This window comes from Cicer arietinum, chromosome 5 (genome assembly GCF_000331145.2).
Source record: "Cicer arietinum cultivar CDC Frontier isolate Library 1 chromosome 5, Cicar.CDCFrontier_v2.0, whole genome shotgun sequence".
NCBI classification, from domain to species: Eukaryota; Viridiplantae; Streptophyta; class Magnoliopsida; order Fabales; family Fabaceae; genus Cicer; species Cicer arietinum.
In genome coordinates, this window is record NC_021164.2 from 65,631,145 (window position 1) to 65,646,275 (window position 15,131).

The 15,131-nt window shown below is 30.1% G+C and overlaps 2 protein-coding genes across 3 annotated transcripts in view; one reads left to right on the forward strand and one right to left on the reverse strand.

The window, feature by feature from the left end:
- Nucleotides 1-1,074, reverse strand: part of LOC101515025 (cyclin-dependent kinase G-2-like) — a 4,142-nt gene extending 3,068 nt beyond the window's left edge. Inside the window, 1 exon segment of the mRNA XM_073368205.1 lies at nucleotides 1-1,074. This exon segment is cut by the window's left edge and continues 10 nt beyond it. Within this exon segment, the coding sequence (XP_073224306.1) occupies nucleotides 1-566 (566 nt within the window). The 5' untranslated portion in view covers nucleotides 567-1,074.
- A 7,915-nt stretch (nucleotides 1,075-8,989) lies between these two features.
- Nucleotides 8,990-15,131, forward strand: part of LOC101515349 (uncharacterized) — a 10,054-nt gene continuing 3,912 nt past the window's right edge. The window contains exons 1-4 of one of the 2 annotated variants that reach the window (XM_004502259.4): nucleotides 8,990-9,125; nucleotides 10,235-10,505; nucleotides 14,640-14,722; nucleotides 14,802-14,937. In XM_004502259.4, the coding sequence (XP_004502316.1) occupies nucleotides 10,304-10,505; nucleotides 14,640-14,722; nucleotides 14,802-14,937 (421 nt within the window). In that variant the 5' untranslated portion in view covers nucleotides 8,990-9,125; nucleotides 10,235-10,303. Of the gene's footprint in view, nucleotides 9,278-10,234; nucleotides 10,506-14,639; nucleotides 14,723-14,801; nucleotides 14,938-15,131 lie in introns of both variants that reach the window. The other variant, XM_012716394.3, reaches the window with a different exon arrangement.

Here is a 15,131-nt window from a genome sequence, read left to right on the forward strand (position 1 = left end):
GCGGTCACTGTTGTAACCACCTTAAGTTTGGATAAATTATTAACTTTGTTGTCATCTTGATCCCACACTATCGGCGAAAACTTTCTATTCCTCTGCAATGGAGATTGACTCCCATTTTCTTTGTCTGTCACAACCTCATGATGTTTCAACAATGCCTCTGATTCAACACCATAATCAAACTCTTTTCCAATCACAACCTTACAGTGTTTTACCAGTGACTCTGATTCAACACCATCATCAGACCCACTCTCACTTGAAAGCTCACCTGGCTCTCTATCCATGGTTTTGACAGAAAACTCGCATCTTCTAGGACCAAGCCCACCACTGCAAACAGAATCACTCGAAGATGACCGGTAACTACCATTTGAAGCTTCTCTCTCCCTAATATCTAACTGTCTCTGAATAACTCTATCTCTTGCATCTCTGCTCCTACCCTTACCGTTTATATTCCCATCATACTCTTCCTTAAACTTATTATTGTCAAAACCACGCTTTGAAATACCAAAATTGGAATCACTGTCCGTTAATTCGTGATTGCGATAAGCTCTATTACTACCTGTCGTCATAGATACACCTGAAATGCTAAATTCCAATAGAAAACCCTAATCCCAAAAGCGGTAAACGAATAGTTACGTTTCTAGAACCCTAAACCCACGAAACAATTAATCCTACAAAATTTACTGATTGAAGAAGTAGAAATTGCACAAATCAAGTAAAACCCTGCCTATGAATGAAGTCAGATCAGATGGCGAATCGAGATCAAGTAAAAATAAAAATAAAAAATAAATAAAGCGGGATCAAGTATCGCGCTGCTACGCGTCTAAAATTGGCGGGATCAAAATCGAAACCCTAGAAAATTAGGGAGGAGAGAGAGAGAGGTATATATAAACCGTTGGAAATACTGAATTAGGATGGTTGAATCTGGGCAAGAATCCCGATCATTACGTAGAATGGGAACAAATCGATAGAACAGCAGTGTGGTTCGGCGTCCAACGAGGCAACAGTGATCATGAAAGAGAGAGAGTTGCCTCTGGACAAAATCAGAAACAATAGTGACTCTTATCGAAGAGAGCGCTAAAAGGAGATATAGTGGCACTTTAGCTAATATATATTCATCCAAAATAATTTATTTTATTTTAAATCATTATTATTATTATTATTATTATTATTATTATTATTATTATTATTATTATATTAATTTAAGTATTCACTAGTGCTATAAATATTTTTTATACTGGCAATTAATCACAACTATTAAATTGTGAATAATGATTAACTTATGTCATAATTACTTATACAATTTTACTACTTACATCCTCTAAATTACTACCCACACCCCTAAATTTTTTTTTAAACCAAAATATCATTTCTTCTCTATTTCACTTCATCTTCTTCATTAACCTAACTTATCTATTTCACTCATCATCTTCAACTTTATTCAATCACATTCATCATTTTTATCTTCATCTTCATCTCCATCTTATTTGTCACCTTCAACATCTTCATCATCTTCAATCAAATAAGTAACAATGTTTTTGTTTTTGTTGTTGTTGGTGTTGTTTACAATGTTGTTGTTTGTGTTTGTTTGAAATGCACCCTTCTGTTTTCGTTTCATCTTTATTGTATTGTTGTGTTTCTGAATTTGTTTCAAATATTGTCGCGTTTTTTAACTATTTCCAAACTCAGAATCGTACGTGAACTTAGTGTTAAGAAACCCAGAAAGGTACGTGAATTCATTTCACGTACACCATACGTGAACTCAGTTCACGTACACATATATGGGTTTCAAGACAATTAGTTCACGTACGTGAACTCAGTTAACGTATGTTTTTGTTTTTTATTATGATTGTGTTATGCATAAATGATGCGCACAATGTTTACTGACAGAGTTGGTCATGTTATAATTAATTAGGGTACTACTGATGAGGGGAGTCTTCGTGTTAAACAACCGCTTCCGCATGGGCTCAGCGTGCTCAACATGTTGACAGATCTATACAGCAACGACGATCGCAGCAGCAACAAGCATAATTGGCCTAACGGGAAGAGGCACAAGAGGCAGAGTATGAAGCCCAACCACATAACATAGACGAACCTCCACGGGATGATGAATATTCTGGTGATTCGGTTGACAGCTTTGTCCTTAGGACATTTGTTGATCATGTGATCACCCGACTTTGGGATGGCGAGGTAATTTTCTCAATGATATTAATTTTTTGTAATTATTGTCGTAATGTATTTTAACTTATATTTTTGTTCACGTATTTTATTTCAAGTTCATGGGAGTTAAGAGTATTTAGCAACAACAAAAATTAAAAGAAGTTATGATTGAACATGAATATGTGGAACAATTGGTAAAAAGTTCTGGATTATATTCCTTGCTAAAATGCAATTATGAAATGATAGACAAATGGATTATTTCTTCCTTTGTAGAGAGGTGACATTGTGACACCAATAGCTTTCATCTTCCAATTGAGGAGTTGACGATTACTCTAGATGATGTCTACTCTCTATTGCATATCTCTGTCACTGATGCATTCTTTAGTGTTAATGTATTTAACAAGGATGACGATGCAAATATATTAGTTTAACTTCTCGGAGTCATTGTGAATGTTGCCTATGATGAGTTTAATGCCACACGGACAGCGACAGTTCGATTTAGTTACATTGAAGAATAAATATGTTAAAATCAATAATTAATTTTATATTTGTTCTTGGTCGTGTTGTTGTAGTTTCGAATCTAAAAATGGCAATGACTATTTTATTTTCCTTTCCAACATTTATAGCTCATTTCAATAAATCATCTCACATATCAAACATCATGACGGTGCTAAACTCTATGTTGTTCGTAACGTCTTCAATTTCAGGTTCAACACCATCATTCGTTGTATCAAATTAGGTTCCAAATCATCATATATTTCATCGAAATCACGTTCCAAACCATCATCCATATCTTCAAAATGAGGTTCCAAACCTTCATACATTTCGCCATTGTTGTCTCCTCCCATTAAATCGTGTATGTTTACGTGAATTAAAATTGCGTAAATCGTGAGATTTATAAAATTTTACAATGTACATTAATTTAGTTCACGTAATGTTACAGCGTACATAAACTAAGTTCACGTAAAATTCTCATATTTATAAAGGAAAAAAAAAAAAACACAAACTCAAAAACAGAACGACAAACATACCTTTCTTGGGTCACTTTAACCACAATGTGAAGAGAAAACTGATGAAGTATATATTATGAGTGAGTGATGTGAGTTTTTAATGATTATGAGTTATGATGGGTGAATTATGCTGATTTTGTGATATGTGAGTTATGAGATGTTAAAATGGTGATGAAGGGATAAATGAAGTTAAATAATATTATAAATATGAAAGGGCATTTTGGGTATTTGATTTTTTAAATGAGGGATATGGGTAGTAAAGTGAGGGGTGTAGGTAGTATTTTTGTTACTTATAAGGTAGGGTTATAATTTGTTGACTATGTAAAACATTTTACACTATCGGTGCATGAAAATTAAACTTTGTTATTGCAAAAAATTTACTTCACATTCCTAAATTTAAACTCATACTCCATATTTTAATAAAAATATAATTTTACTTAAAAAAAAATTAAATTTTATGTTTTTTGGTTATGTATATGTTCCGAAAAACTTTTTTTCGTAACACAAAGTTTGGATTTTTCTGAAAACATTTATGTTATAAAAAAATTAAAAAAAAAATGTAACACATATAAGTGTATTTTGAAAAACTTAATAAATTTTTTATAACACAAAATTTAAATTTTTTAAAACACATTTGTGTACCGCAAAACTTTAAAAGTTTTAAGTTTTCTAATACACAAAGTTTGATTTTGTAAAACATATTTGTGTACGAAAAATTAAAAGAAACAATTTTCAATATACAAAGTTTAAATTTTATGAAACATAAGTCTTCTGGAAAACTTTTTTTATGAAGCTTTCATGAACTCATGGTCAATTTAGTGGGATACAAAAAAAATATTGAATAAAAAGAGTAAAATAGGTAATTTGCCCAAAATATGAGGTAGAAGTATAAATGTGAGATATAGGATATAATTTCTCATATTTTATTATTATAAATATTTCATTTATATAATTATTTTTATAAAATATAATTGACTTAAATATAATTTATTAATTTATTTTTTACTTAATATTGGTTTTTATTTTAGTTCTTTATATATATTTCAATTTATTTTTGTTATTTATATTTTATAAATACTGTATTTTAGTTATTTCAATTGCACAACAAAAATTATAACAATTGTTAACATGTATCCTGTAAAATAAAATTTCAAAAAACATCAATTTAATTCAATATAGACTTACACTTGAAAAAATTATTCTTGCATATTTTCAAAAATATGTGAACTATTTAAAAGGAACGATATTTATCATAATTTACTGTATTTTCATTCGTCTTTACTAATATTTCACATTTAACATTATATTTTATCTTAATAATTCATGACATTAATTATATAGTTGTTTAAAATAGTTATGATAAAAATAATAAAAATACACAACTTATAAACGATAAAATACCAAAATAAATTAAAAAAAGATAAACAATCAAAATATATTTTAAATAAAAAATAAAATAACCAAAACAAATATTAAATAAAAAGTAGATAATTAAGATTATATTTAAATCAAAATAATATATATCATTTCGTGAATATGAAGTTACTTCATCACTAATCATTATAACTGCCATACCAATAAAAATATTTCATTTTTATTATAATCATTTATAAAATTACACATATAAAATACTTTTTTAAGAAGGAAATAAAAACAATTATGTGATGTGATGAACTTGTAATTTTTTTTAAGACGCATAGTACTTTTAAATTAACTCTTATTACATTATTTAAAGATGTTTTAATCTTTGAAAAATAATGTAATTAAAAAAAAAAACATGTTTACTGATATATTAGTTTATATAAATATTTACAGTTTTGAGTCGTAAAAAATGAAAATACTATATTTTTTTGCTTTTGTGTGTTGTCTTTGATAACAATAAAATAAAAGTAATTTAAATTAGTATAATATATTAACAAATAATAATATATATTTAAAGTTGTTAAAATTAAAAAAATAATTGTATCTTATTTGAAAATAAACTTACACCATCAAGATTAATAATAAAAAATATTTATAAATATAATAAAATTTAAATGTTCGAAATAGTAATATATTTAAATTTGTAATCAATGTGTCAAACATTGATTGAATCTATAATAAATCAAATTATTTTATAGTAGCAACCTAGTCGCGATTAAACGACTAAATCACTGACAAACACAAAATAAAAATTGGATCTATGTGATAATCACTAATGTTTATATAAAAGACAAAAAAAATAAAGAAGTTATTACAAATTAAAAAATAGTTGTAAACCATCCATCTTATATGGATGAAAAAAAAAAAAAGACAAGTGGCTAGATTTTCTTGCAAAAAGGCACTTTTAAAAATTAATAAGTTTAAATGCAGTTTTTGTCTCTCTATTTTAGCTGAATTACGATTCTCTTATTTTATTTCTCTCGAGTTTTTGTCTATAAATATAATTTTTGTCCAAAATTTAATGAAGTGTTATTGTTTTGCGTTCATTTTAGCTACGTCATGCCTCAAGATTTTCTGGTGCAACAATTGTACTTGAGATCTATGATGATAAATTGTGTGGTATGACTTAAAAAAATGACATTTCATTAAATTTAGAATTAAAATTTTGTTTGAGGACCAAAAGTGCAAAGAAATAAAATAGGGGGAAATAGTTTCGTGATTCAGCTAAAATAAATGACAAAAACTATAATTAAGTCAAATTAATAATAGTAAAAAACATATAATATATATATTTGAATTTGTTTTTAATCTAAAAAAGGTTTCTAGAAGTTGATAGTAGTCGAAAAATTATAATAAACTATATTTGAATTTTGTCTTTCAAAAAGGGACTTTTAAAAGTTGATAGTAGTCGGAAAAACATAATAAAATATATTTGAATTTGTCTCTCAATAATTTGATGTATATAATTTTGTTTATTACATAATAATATTCTTCTTGATTCGTAATAGTTTGGAATATGTTTTTTATTCTTTTCCTTTGATTATTTGTAAACTAGTTAAAGAGTATAATATCTTATTGTTCTCTTTTAATAGGCAAATGTATTCACTTGGTTGGTATTTTTATTTTACAAAAAGTAAACGATGTGTTTTCAGTTAAATAGATACGGCACATTATATATAAATACAAATTTAATATTGCTAAAAATAAAAATAATAAATTTGTAAATACATTTATAATATTTAAATTAATAGCATAAAATGACATTATTTATGAATATATATGTTTTCAAATTTGTGCTTCAAAATTTGTAACGTTGACGACCTAATCATTGATTGAATCAATAATTGATTGAAGTTGATCTATTAATCTAGATCAAACAAATACCGTAACAAAACGGAAAATACAAAAAATCACACGAACATGACACCAATACAATAAATAAAACAATGTCGATTTGAGACGATGAAATCATGTAAAAATTACAAAATAAAAACTTAGTTCGTGTATAAACCACTTGTATAGTTTAAAACAAGAGGAAAAAAGCACATGGAGTTCAAAAAACTGAAAACCACCAATTTATGGTGAATGAAGAAGAACATAAACTTCAAAAAAATAAGGAGTTATTGTCGGAAAATATTAAGGCTTACACCACTTAGTTAATTAAAAGACGTTATTCACAAGTTAAAAAACTATGGATTTCTTTGTCCCTTTGCAATTTACCTCACTCACCTCTCCTATGAAGTCATCCTTATATCTCTCTTCATAAGTCATCAAATTAATCATTAAATCATTGCTTATTTTCAATCTAGTCATTGAATTATATAAATATTATAAATAATTTATAAACTATTACTAATCTATCAATTTAGTCATTTGATTGCTTTAAAAGTATGAGAGAGTAAAATAATTTATAATTTAAATATAAAATAGATAGATTAATAAAAGTTCAGAGTTACTTATTGTATTTGTATAGTTTTGAAATCAAATGAAGAGTTTATAACAGGTCGGAGATCAAATTATAATTTATTCATAAATTAATTATTACTATTGTATCAAATGTTACTAATTAGTTAAATTAATATTGTATCGTTGTACATAATAATGAATCAAATAAATGTTCAACATAGTCACAACAATTCCTAATTTGTTTTATGTATTGATTTCATAATTTTTTATTTATTAATATGATTGCGATGTAACATGATTTAACGCGAGACGAAAAAAATGGGGTAGTCGCACACTCTTCTTCTTCTTCACACTTATTTTATTCTTTGTGTATTGAAGACATGTGGTTTAAGATAAATTTTTTTACTTAAAGTCACTCAATTAATTTATTTATTATCTGATTTTATTCAAATAAATGGTTTCTATCTATATTTAATATTTTTTTTGCATTTTAATGTGACTTCATCATTGAGAGTAATGTTATTTTGTTCGATTTCTTGGTGCGACGTTGTTTGGTTTTTCGACTTATTTCAATGTTCGTTTGTTTCAAATTAAAAGATTAACTTCGATTTGCATATTCAATCAATTACTCTAACATTGTCAGCATTACAGATTCAGAGACATATGTATTTCAAACATTTTAAATCTATCACATGTGTAAGTACTTTGTCGATTATGCTATTAATCTAAATACTATGAGTTTGTCCGCAAATTCATTTATTTTAGGGTAAATACCGCCCATAGTCCCTTAACTTAATTTCAGTTAACGACTTAGTCTTTTATTTTTTTTTTCCGTTTTGGTCCTTTATGTTTTTAAATAATTTTAGGGTTACCCTTTAAGTGAGGTTCTGTTAAGAAAACGTTAAAAAATCCCTCATCCGTTTTCTCTTCATTTAAGTTTTCTCTCCCATTTCTCTTTATGTTGTTTGATTTCTGTTGTCATCTCCCTTCTCCAAATTCTCAAATTCATAAACTCTAACTTTCCCATTTTCCTTCTCCAAATTCCCAAATTCATGAATCCTAACTTTCCCAAATTCACGATTCATTTGCAATTTCAATTCTCGAGTTCATGGCTGCCTCTTTTACAAATGGGTCAAACTCAACCTCCTGCAAACTGAGACAATTTGGGAACATAATGGAACTTATTTGCTACTGAGAATGCGAATGCAAGGAAACTGAAACCGTCAACTGAATAACGACTTCATCTTCGCTTTCTCTGAAGGAAACTGCGAACTGGGAAAATGAAGAGAAATTGCAAATGAATCCTGAATTTAGGAGGGTGAAGACATATGGAAAAGTTAGGGTTCATGAATTTGGAAATTTGGAGAAGGGAGATGACAACAGAAACCAAACAACATAAAAAGAAATGAGAGAGAAAACCTAAATGAAGAGAAAACGAATGAGATATTTTTTAAGGTTTTCTTAACCGAACTTCACTTAAAGGATAACCCTGAAATTATTTAAAAACATAAAGGACCAAAACGGGAAAAAAAAGATAAATGACTAAATCGTTAACTGAAATTAAGTTAAGGGACTATAGGTGGTATTTAGCCTTTATTTTATTTTAGTGACTTTGAATTTATATTATTATCAACATGATATATTCTAAATATCATATTTTTAGAAATAAATAGTATTTCTACTGGTACATCGCCCGAGCCGAGCACCAGTGGTAGTAATAGCTTTTGATAGATAAAATTAGCTTATAACACATGAATGATAACTTATGACTTATACTTGTTAAACTAATAAAATAATTATTAAAATGAACGGTTCAATTAATTTAAAATGTAAAATGATATACAAGAATATTTTTAATAAAAATAAATTTGATCAATTAATACTTAAAATATTTTAAAAGTTGTAATTTAAAATTTATTTTTGTATTAATTGAAAATTTATGACGTGGTATATTTTGTATTTATTTTAATTAATCTGATACATTTTAGCCGTCCAAAAGAAGAGAGCTTTTTTCTTCTGGCCAGGCCACGTTGGTGGTGTCTTTGTGGGGGTGAGTTTGAGACGACGAGACATAACACGTTATTATAACAATGCAGCTTCGCCTCATCCACTAGTTACACTTACATCGAGGTGAGGGTGAAGTTTCAAAAATTACACCTATCACCTTACTATTTGTTTTTCTACTTTTAATAACTCTCAAATTCTTATTTTGCACCCCTAAACCATTTTCACACTCATTTCACTCTTCTCTCTCGACCCCCTCTGTGACCCTATTCGAACAGGTATGCATCATCTTTCCCCCCTTTTATTTTTATTTTTTATATCACTCTATTTATATTAAATTGGTTGGTTGATTATGCAATTGGGACTATGATCAATATATTTCTGCTGTATATGTGCAAAATTTGATATTTTGTGATACTTTTGTTAATTTTAACAAATTAGTTGCTTAGAGTTGAAACGAAAATACTAATTTATCGCTGTTGCTGTTGAATATGTCTTTACTTGATTGTTGTTGGTTGCTGTTAAATTTCAATAGAGAAGTGGGAGTCCAAAATAGGACCAAGTAGTGGTATGGGTCGGTTGCTGGCCTGTAATGGATTACCTTTTGTAATATATGCTTTTGTCTTTCGAGTTTGGTGTATAGACTTGGGTGAGATGATGTGAAGAACATATATATAATAATAATGTAAAATGAATTCTTGATGCAAAAATTTATCTCTGGGGGATTCTTTGTACGTTTGAGTAATCAATATAAATGAACATGAAAGCGGTTGTTGAGGTGTAGTACCTCTTGTTACTGGTAGTTCTACCAACCTCTTTCTTGAACTTGAAACTATGTCTCTAATATTTTTCTCATTTTTCTACTGCTTTGTAATTTGTCTACTCTATTTTGATTTCGACGATAGATGCAGTGTTTGGTTTACAAACTAGTTTAAGAACTGTAAATGTTTTTCCAATTTTCCTGGTCCAAATAAAGTTGACGTTGTCTCCTCAAACCCCCTAATTCACCGACCTTGCTTGTGTCAAGTAACTTCTACGAAGGGTATCTAATTCACCAACCTTGCTTGTGTCAAGTGACTTCTAGGAAGGGTATGGAATAAGTTAGATAGCGAGATGTATGGATAATTCCATTATCATCATTAGCCTGATTTTGAAATGATGATATCTTGTGATAGTAGTGCATCTTTTGACTTTTGCTTGTTCATGGCTGTTTAACTATTATATTATATTCCCAGGTTATTTTTTCGTCTTGGGTCTTCTTTTCTCATGGTGAACATTTGAGCCTGGCTTTTAATTTTTCGGTCATGGGATTTCTAAGGTTTATTAGAAGGTATAGTTACCCTTTCAAAGGCAAAACTCAAAATAGAGCATGCTTAATTCAGCATATGCAAAGCAGAGGCTTCTCAAAGGTGGAAGCTTTCAATGGCAATGATGCAGTGGTTCCTGTTCTGATCATTGGTGCAGGGCCTGTGGGTCTTGTTCTCTCTATTCTGCTCACAAAATTAGGTAGGGCCTAAGCTTATTGCATTCCAATTGATTAATGCCTGCTTTTTTGGATGCAAGTTTTATGTGATGTTAGGATATGAAGTTCACTTGTGACGGGGTTGAAAATGATGCCATAATTATAATGAGATATGTCATGTTTTTGGTTTGTAATTTTGCAATGGCAATGATTTCTACTTTAATGTTTATATATTTGTTGCAAATAATTCTATGTAATACATAATGCTAGGTTTTGGATAAAAAAAAAAGATAATGCTAGGTTTTAAAATGAGCTATGGAGTTTCCTTTGCTAATTTGTGTTACTAGCTTATCTGACAATGTTCCTATAACTGTGATAATGTAACTAAGAGCCTGGTTATGTTAGTGTTAGAATATTAAAAAATATCTTATAATATCTTTTATATTATATTAGAGTATCTTAAATTATTTCTTAGGATCAATTTATAATTATAGAGATATCTTAGAATATCTCTTATTATTATTATGATTTATTCCTAATTTAGGATTTAGTCTATGTTTCTCTATAAATAGAGATTAGTATTGAGTCTATTGTAATCAAGTCAGCATTAAATGCAGTTTTTTAGAAGAACGGAGCTTGCTTTTTTCAATTGCCTTCCATGAATTTCTCTCAGGCTGATGATTAATCAGACTATCTGGCTAGGCTATATTTATAGCTATTCTTTCCGACTTCACATGCATCCCTGAGTTGCCTCTCCATTATTATTGGTTTGAAGCTTCCAAATGCAGTTTTTTAGAAGAACGGAGCTTGCTTTTTTCAATTGCCTTCCATGAATTTCTCTCAGGCTGATGATTAATCAGACTATCTGGCTAGGCTATATTTATAGCTATTCTTTCCGACTTCACATGCATCCCTGAGTTGCCTCTCCATTATTATTGGTTTGAAGCTTCCAAATGCAGTTTTTTAGAAGAACGGAGCTTGCTTTTTTCAATTGCCTTCCATGAATTTCTCTCAGGCTGATGATTAATCAGACTATCTGGCTAGGCTATATTTATAGCTATTCTTTCCGACTTCACATGCATCCCTGAGTTGCCTCTCCATTATTATTGGTTTGAAGCTTCCAAATGCAGTTTTTTAGAAGAACGGAGCTTGCTTTTTTCAATTGCCTTCCATGAATTTCTCTCAGGCTGATGATTAATCAGACTATCTGGCTAGGCTATATTTATAGCTATTCTTTCCGACTTCACATGCATCCCTGAGTTGCCTCTCCATTATTATTGGTTTGAAGCTTCCAAATGCAGTTTTTTAGAAGAACGGAGCTTGCTTTTTTCAATTGCCTTCCATGAATTTCTCTCAGGCTGATGATTAATCAGACTATCTGGCTAGGCTATATTTATAGCTATTCTTTCCGACTTCACATGCATCCCTGAGTTGCCTCTCCATTATTATTGGTTTGAAGCTTCCAAATGCAGTTTTTTAGAAGAACGGAGCTTGCTTTTTTCAATTGCCTTCCATGAATTTCTCTCAGGCTGATGATTAATCAGACTATCTGGCTAGGCTATATTTATAGCTATTCTTTCCGACTTCACATGCATCCCTGAGTTGCCTCTCCATTATTATTGGTTTGAAGCTTCCAAATGCAGTTTTTTAGAAGAACGGAGCTTGCTTTTTTCAATTGCCTTCCATGAATTTCTCTCAGGCTGATGATTAATCAGACTATCTGGCTAGGCTATATTTATAGCTATTCTTTCCGACTTCACATGCATCCCTGAGTTGCCTCTCCATTATTATTGGTTTGAAGCTTCCAAATGCAGTTTTTTAGAAGAACGGAGCTTGCTTTTTTCAATTGCCTTCCATGAATTTCTCTCAGGCTGATGATTAATCAGACTATCTGGCTAGGCTATATTTATAGCTATTCTTTCCGACTTCACATGCATCCCTGAGTTGCCTCTCCATTATTATTGGTTTGAAGCTTCCAAATGCAGTTTTTTAGAAGAACGGAGCTTGCTTTTTTCAATTGCCTTCCATGAATTTCTCTCAGGCTGATGATTAATCAGACTATCTGGCTAGGCTATATTTATAGCTATTCTTTCCGACTTCACATGCATCCCTGAGTTGCCTCTCCATTATTATTGGTTTGAAGCTTCCAAATGCAGTTTTTTAGAAGAACGGAGCTTGCTTTTTTCAATTGCCTTCCATGAATTTCTCTCAGGCTGATGATTAATCAGACTATCTGGCTAGGCTATATTTATAGCTATTCTTTCCGACTTCACATGCATCCCTGAGTTGCCTCTCCATTATTATTGGTTTGAAGCTTCCAAATGCAGTTTTTTAGAAGAACGGAGCTTGCTTTTTTCAATTGCCTTCCATGAATTTCTCTCAGGCTGATGATTAATCAGACTATCTGGCTAGGCTATATTTATAGCTATTCTTTCCGACTTCACATGCATCCCTGAGTTGCCTCTCCATTATTATTGGTTTGAAGCTTCCAAATGCAGTTTTTTAGAAGAACGGAGCTTGCTTTTTTCAATTGCCTTCCATGAATTTCTCTCAGGCTGATGATTAATCAGACTATCTGGCTAGGCTATATTTATAGCTATTCTTTCCGACTTCACATGCATCCCTGAGTTGCCTCTCCATTATTATTGGTTTGAAGCTTCCAAATGCAGTTTTTTAGAAGAACGGAGCTTGCTTTTTTCAATTGCCTTCCATGAATTTCTCTCAGGCTGATGATTAATCAGACTATCTGGCTAGGCTATATTTATAGCAATTCTCTCCGACTTCGCATGCATCCCTGAGTTGCCTCTCCATTATTATTGGTTTGAAGCTTCCAAATGCAGTTTTTTAGAAGAACGGAGCTTGCTTTTTTCAATTGCCTTCCATGAATTTCTCTCAGGCTGATGATTAATCAGACTATCTGGCTAGGCTATATTTATAGCAATTCTCTCCGACTTCGCATGCATCCCTGAGTTGCCTCTCCATATTTTTTATTATTTTGTGGAGCAAAATATTTTCTTGTAGCAAGCTAAAGCTTAGTAAGCTTTAGCTTGAGGGGGAGTGTTAGAATATTAAAAAATATCTTATAATATCTTTTATATTATATTAGAGTATCTTAAATTATTTCTTAAGATCAATTTATAATTATAGAGATATCTTAGAATATCTCTTATTATTATTATTATGATTTATTCCTAATTTAGGATTTAGTCTATGTTTCTCTATAAATAGAGATTAGTATTGAGTCTATTGTAATCAAGTCAGCATTAAGCTATTATCAATAATATTCAAACCCTTATTATTTTCTCTCCTCCTTTTCTCTAAAATCTCACACTCTCAACAGTTAGGAATCCAAGAATTGAACTGAAAAGAAAAGAATTAAAGAAGAAACACTTTTATTGGGAAAATAGGAAAGAATAGGAGATAAAACTCTCTTCCAAAGGTTTCCCTTCTACAAAAGATCCACTGCTCTATCCACAAAATGTTAACAAATCTGAATAATCTTCCTCCTCCAACCACATGTTTTCCTATTTATACGATATACTTTCTAACTAATCAATTAACTAACTAACTAACAAATCTTAACTAATTTAACTACTCTAATGATCTTATATTCTATATCCTAACAAGTTATTTTAAGAATATGATAATTGATTTCACTTTTGATTATAAACATACCACTTTGTTTCTTGTTTTCAACTAATTGTATTTTAAAGGAAACAGTTAACTACTACATCTGTGAACATATGTGGTAATGTAAACAAGGGTCTGGTTACTTTGAGGAATTGTTTTCTGTTTTCACTTTTAATTACAAAAGCACTACATTATTTTCTGTTTCCTGTTTTCAAGTCAAATAAGTGGCATTTTTGTAACTAAGAGGGGAAAAAAATATGAAAAAAGTGTTTTCTCAACGAGAGGTTATATTATTTTCAGTTCAAAACTTTGTTGGGGAGTATAATTTATTCTTCTTTGTTTCTTATATATTTGGTATAAACAATTATCTGAAAATCATAAGATAACCTTTTATTTGAATTTCTTTTAATCTTTTTATGTAAAAATCCTATTACATATATTAAAAATATGCCTCATGTTGTATATTTTATTCTTATATCATCAATTTACCCACATCTTTCATTCAAATTTGCTGTTCTAAATGAGATACTCCTTTTGTTTTGTTGCAGGTATTAATTGCGCAGTTTTGGAGAGAAACAAGGCATTTTCTAAACATCCACAAGCACATTTCATCAACAATCGATCCATGGAGGTTAAAAGTGCTCTTCAATAAATAGTTTTGTTTCCAAAAAATGCATTGTGATATATTTTGACTGTTGGTGCCATTATAGATATTCCGCAAGATTGATGGCCTTGTTGAAGAGATTCAAAGGTCTCAACCACCAGTAGACTTATGGAGGAAGTTCATATATTGTACCTCCCTCTCTGGTTCAATTCTTGGATCTGTAGATCACATACAACCTCAAGGTGCTATTCTGTAGTCCACGTGAGCCAACTTCCTGTGTGATAGCATTAGGAAGATTACTATTTTAGGGTAGTTTTGGCCATATTAGATATAGTCTTCAAAATATGCAGTATCACCTATCAACAATCAGACTACATGATGTTTTATCATTTTGGTCAACATTAAGACTATGAGAGTTGGGTTTTGGAGGGAAAGA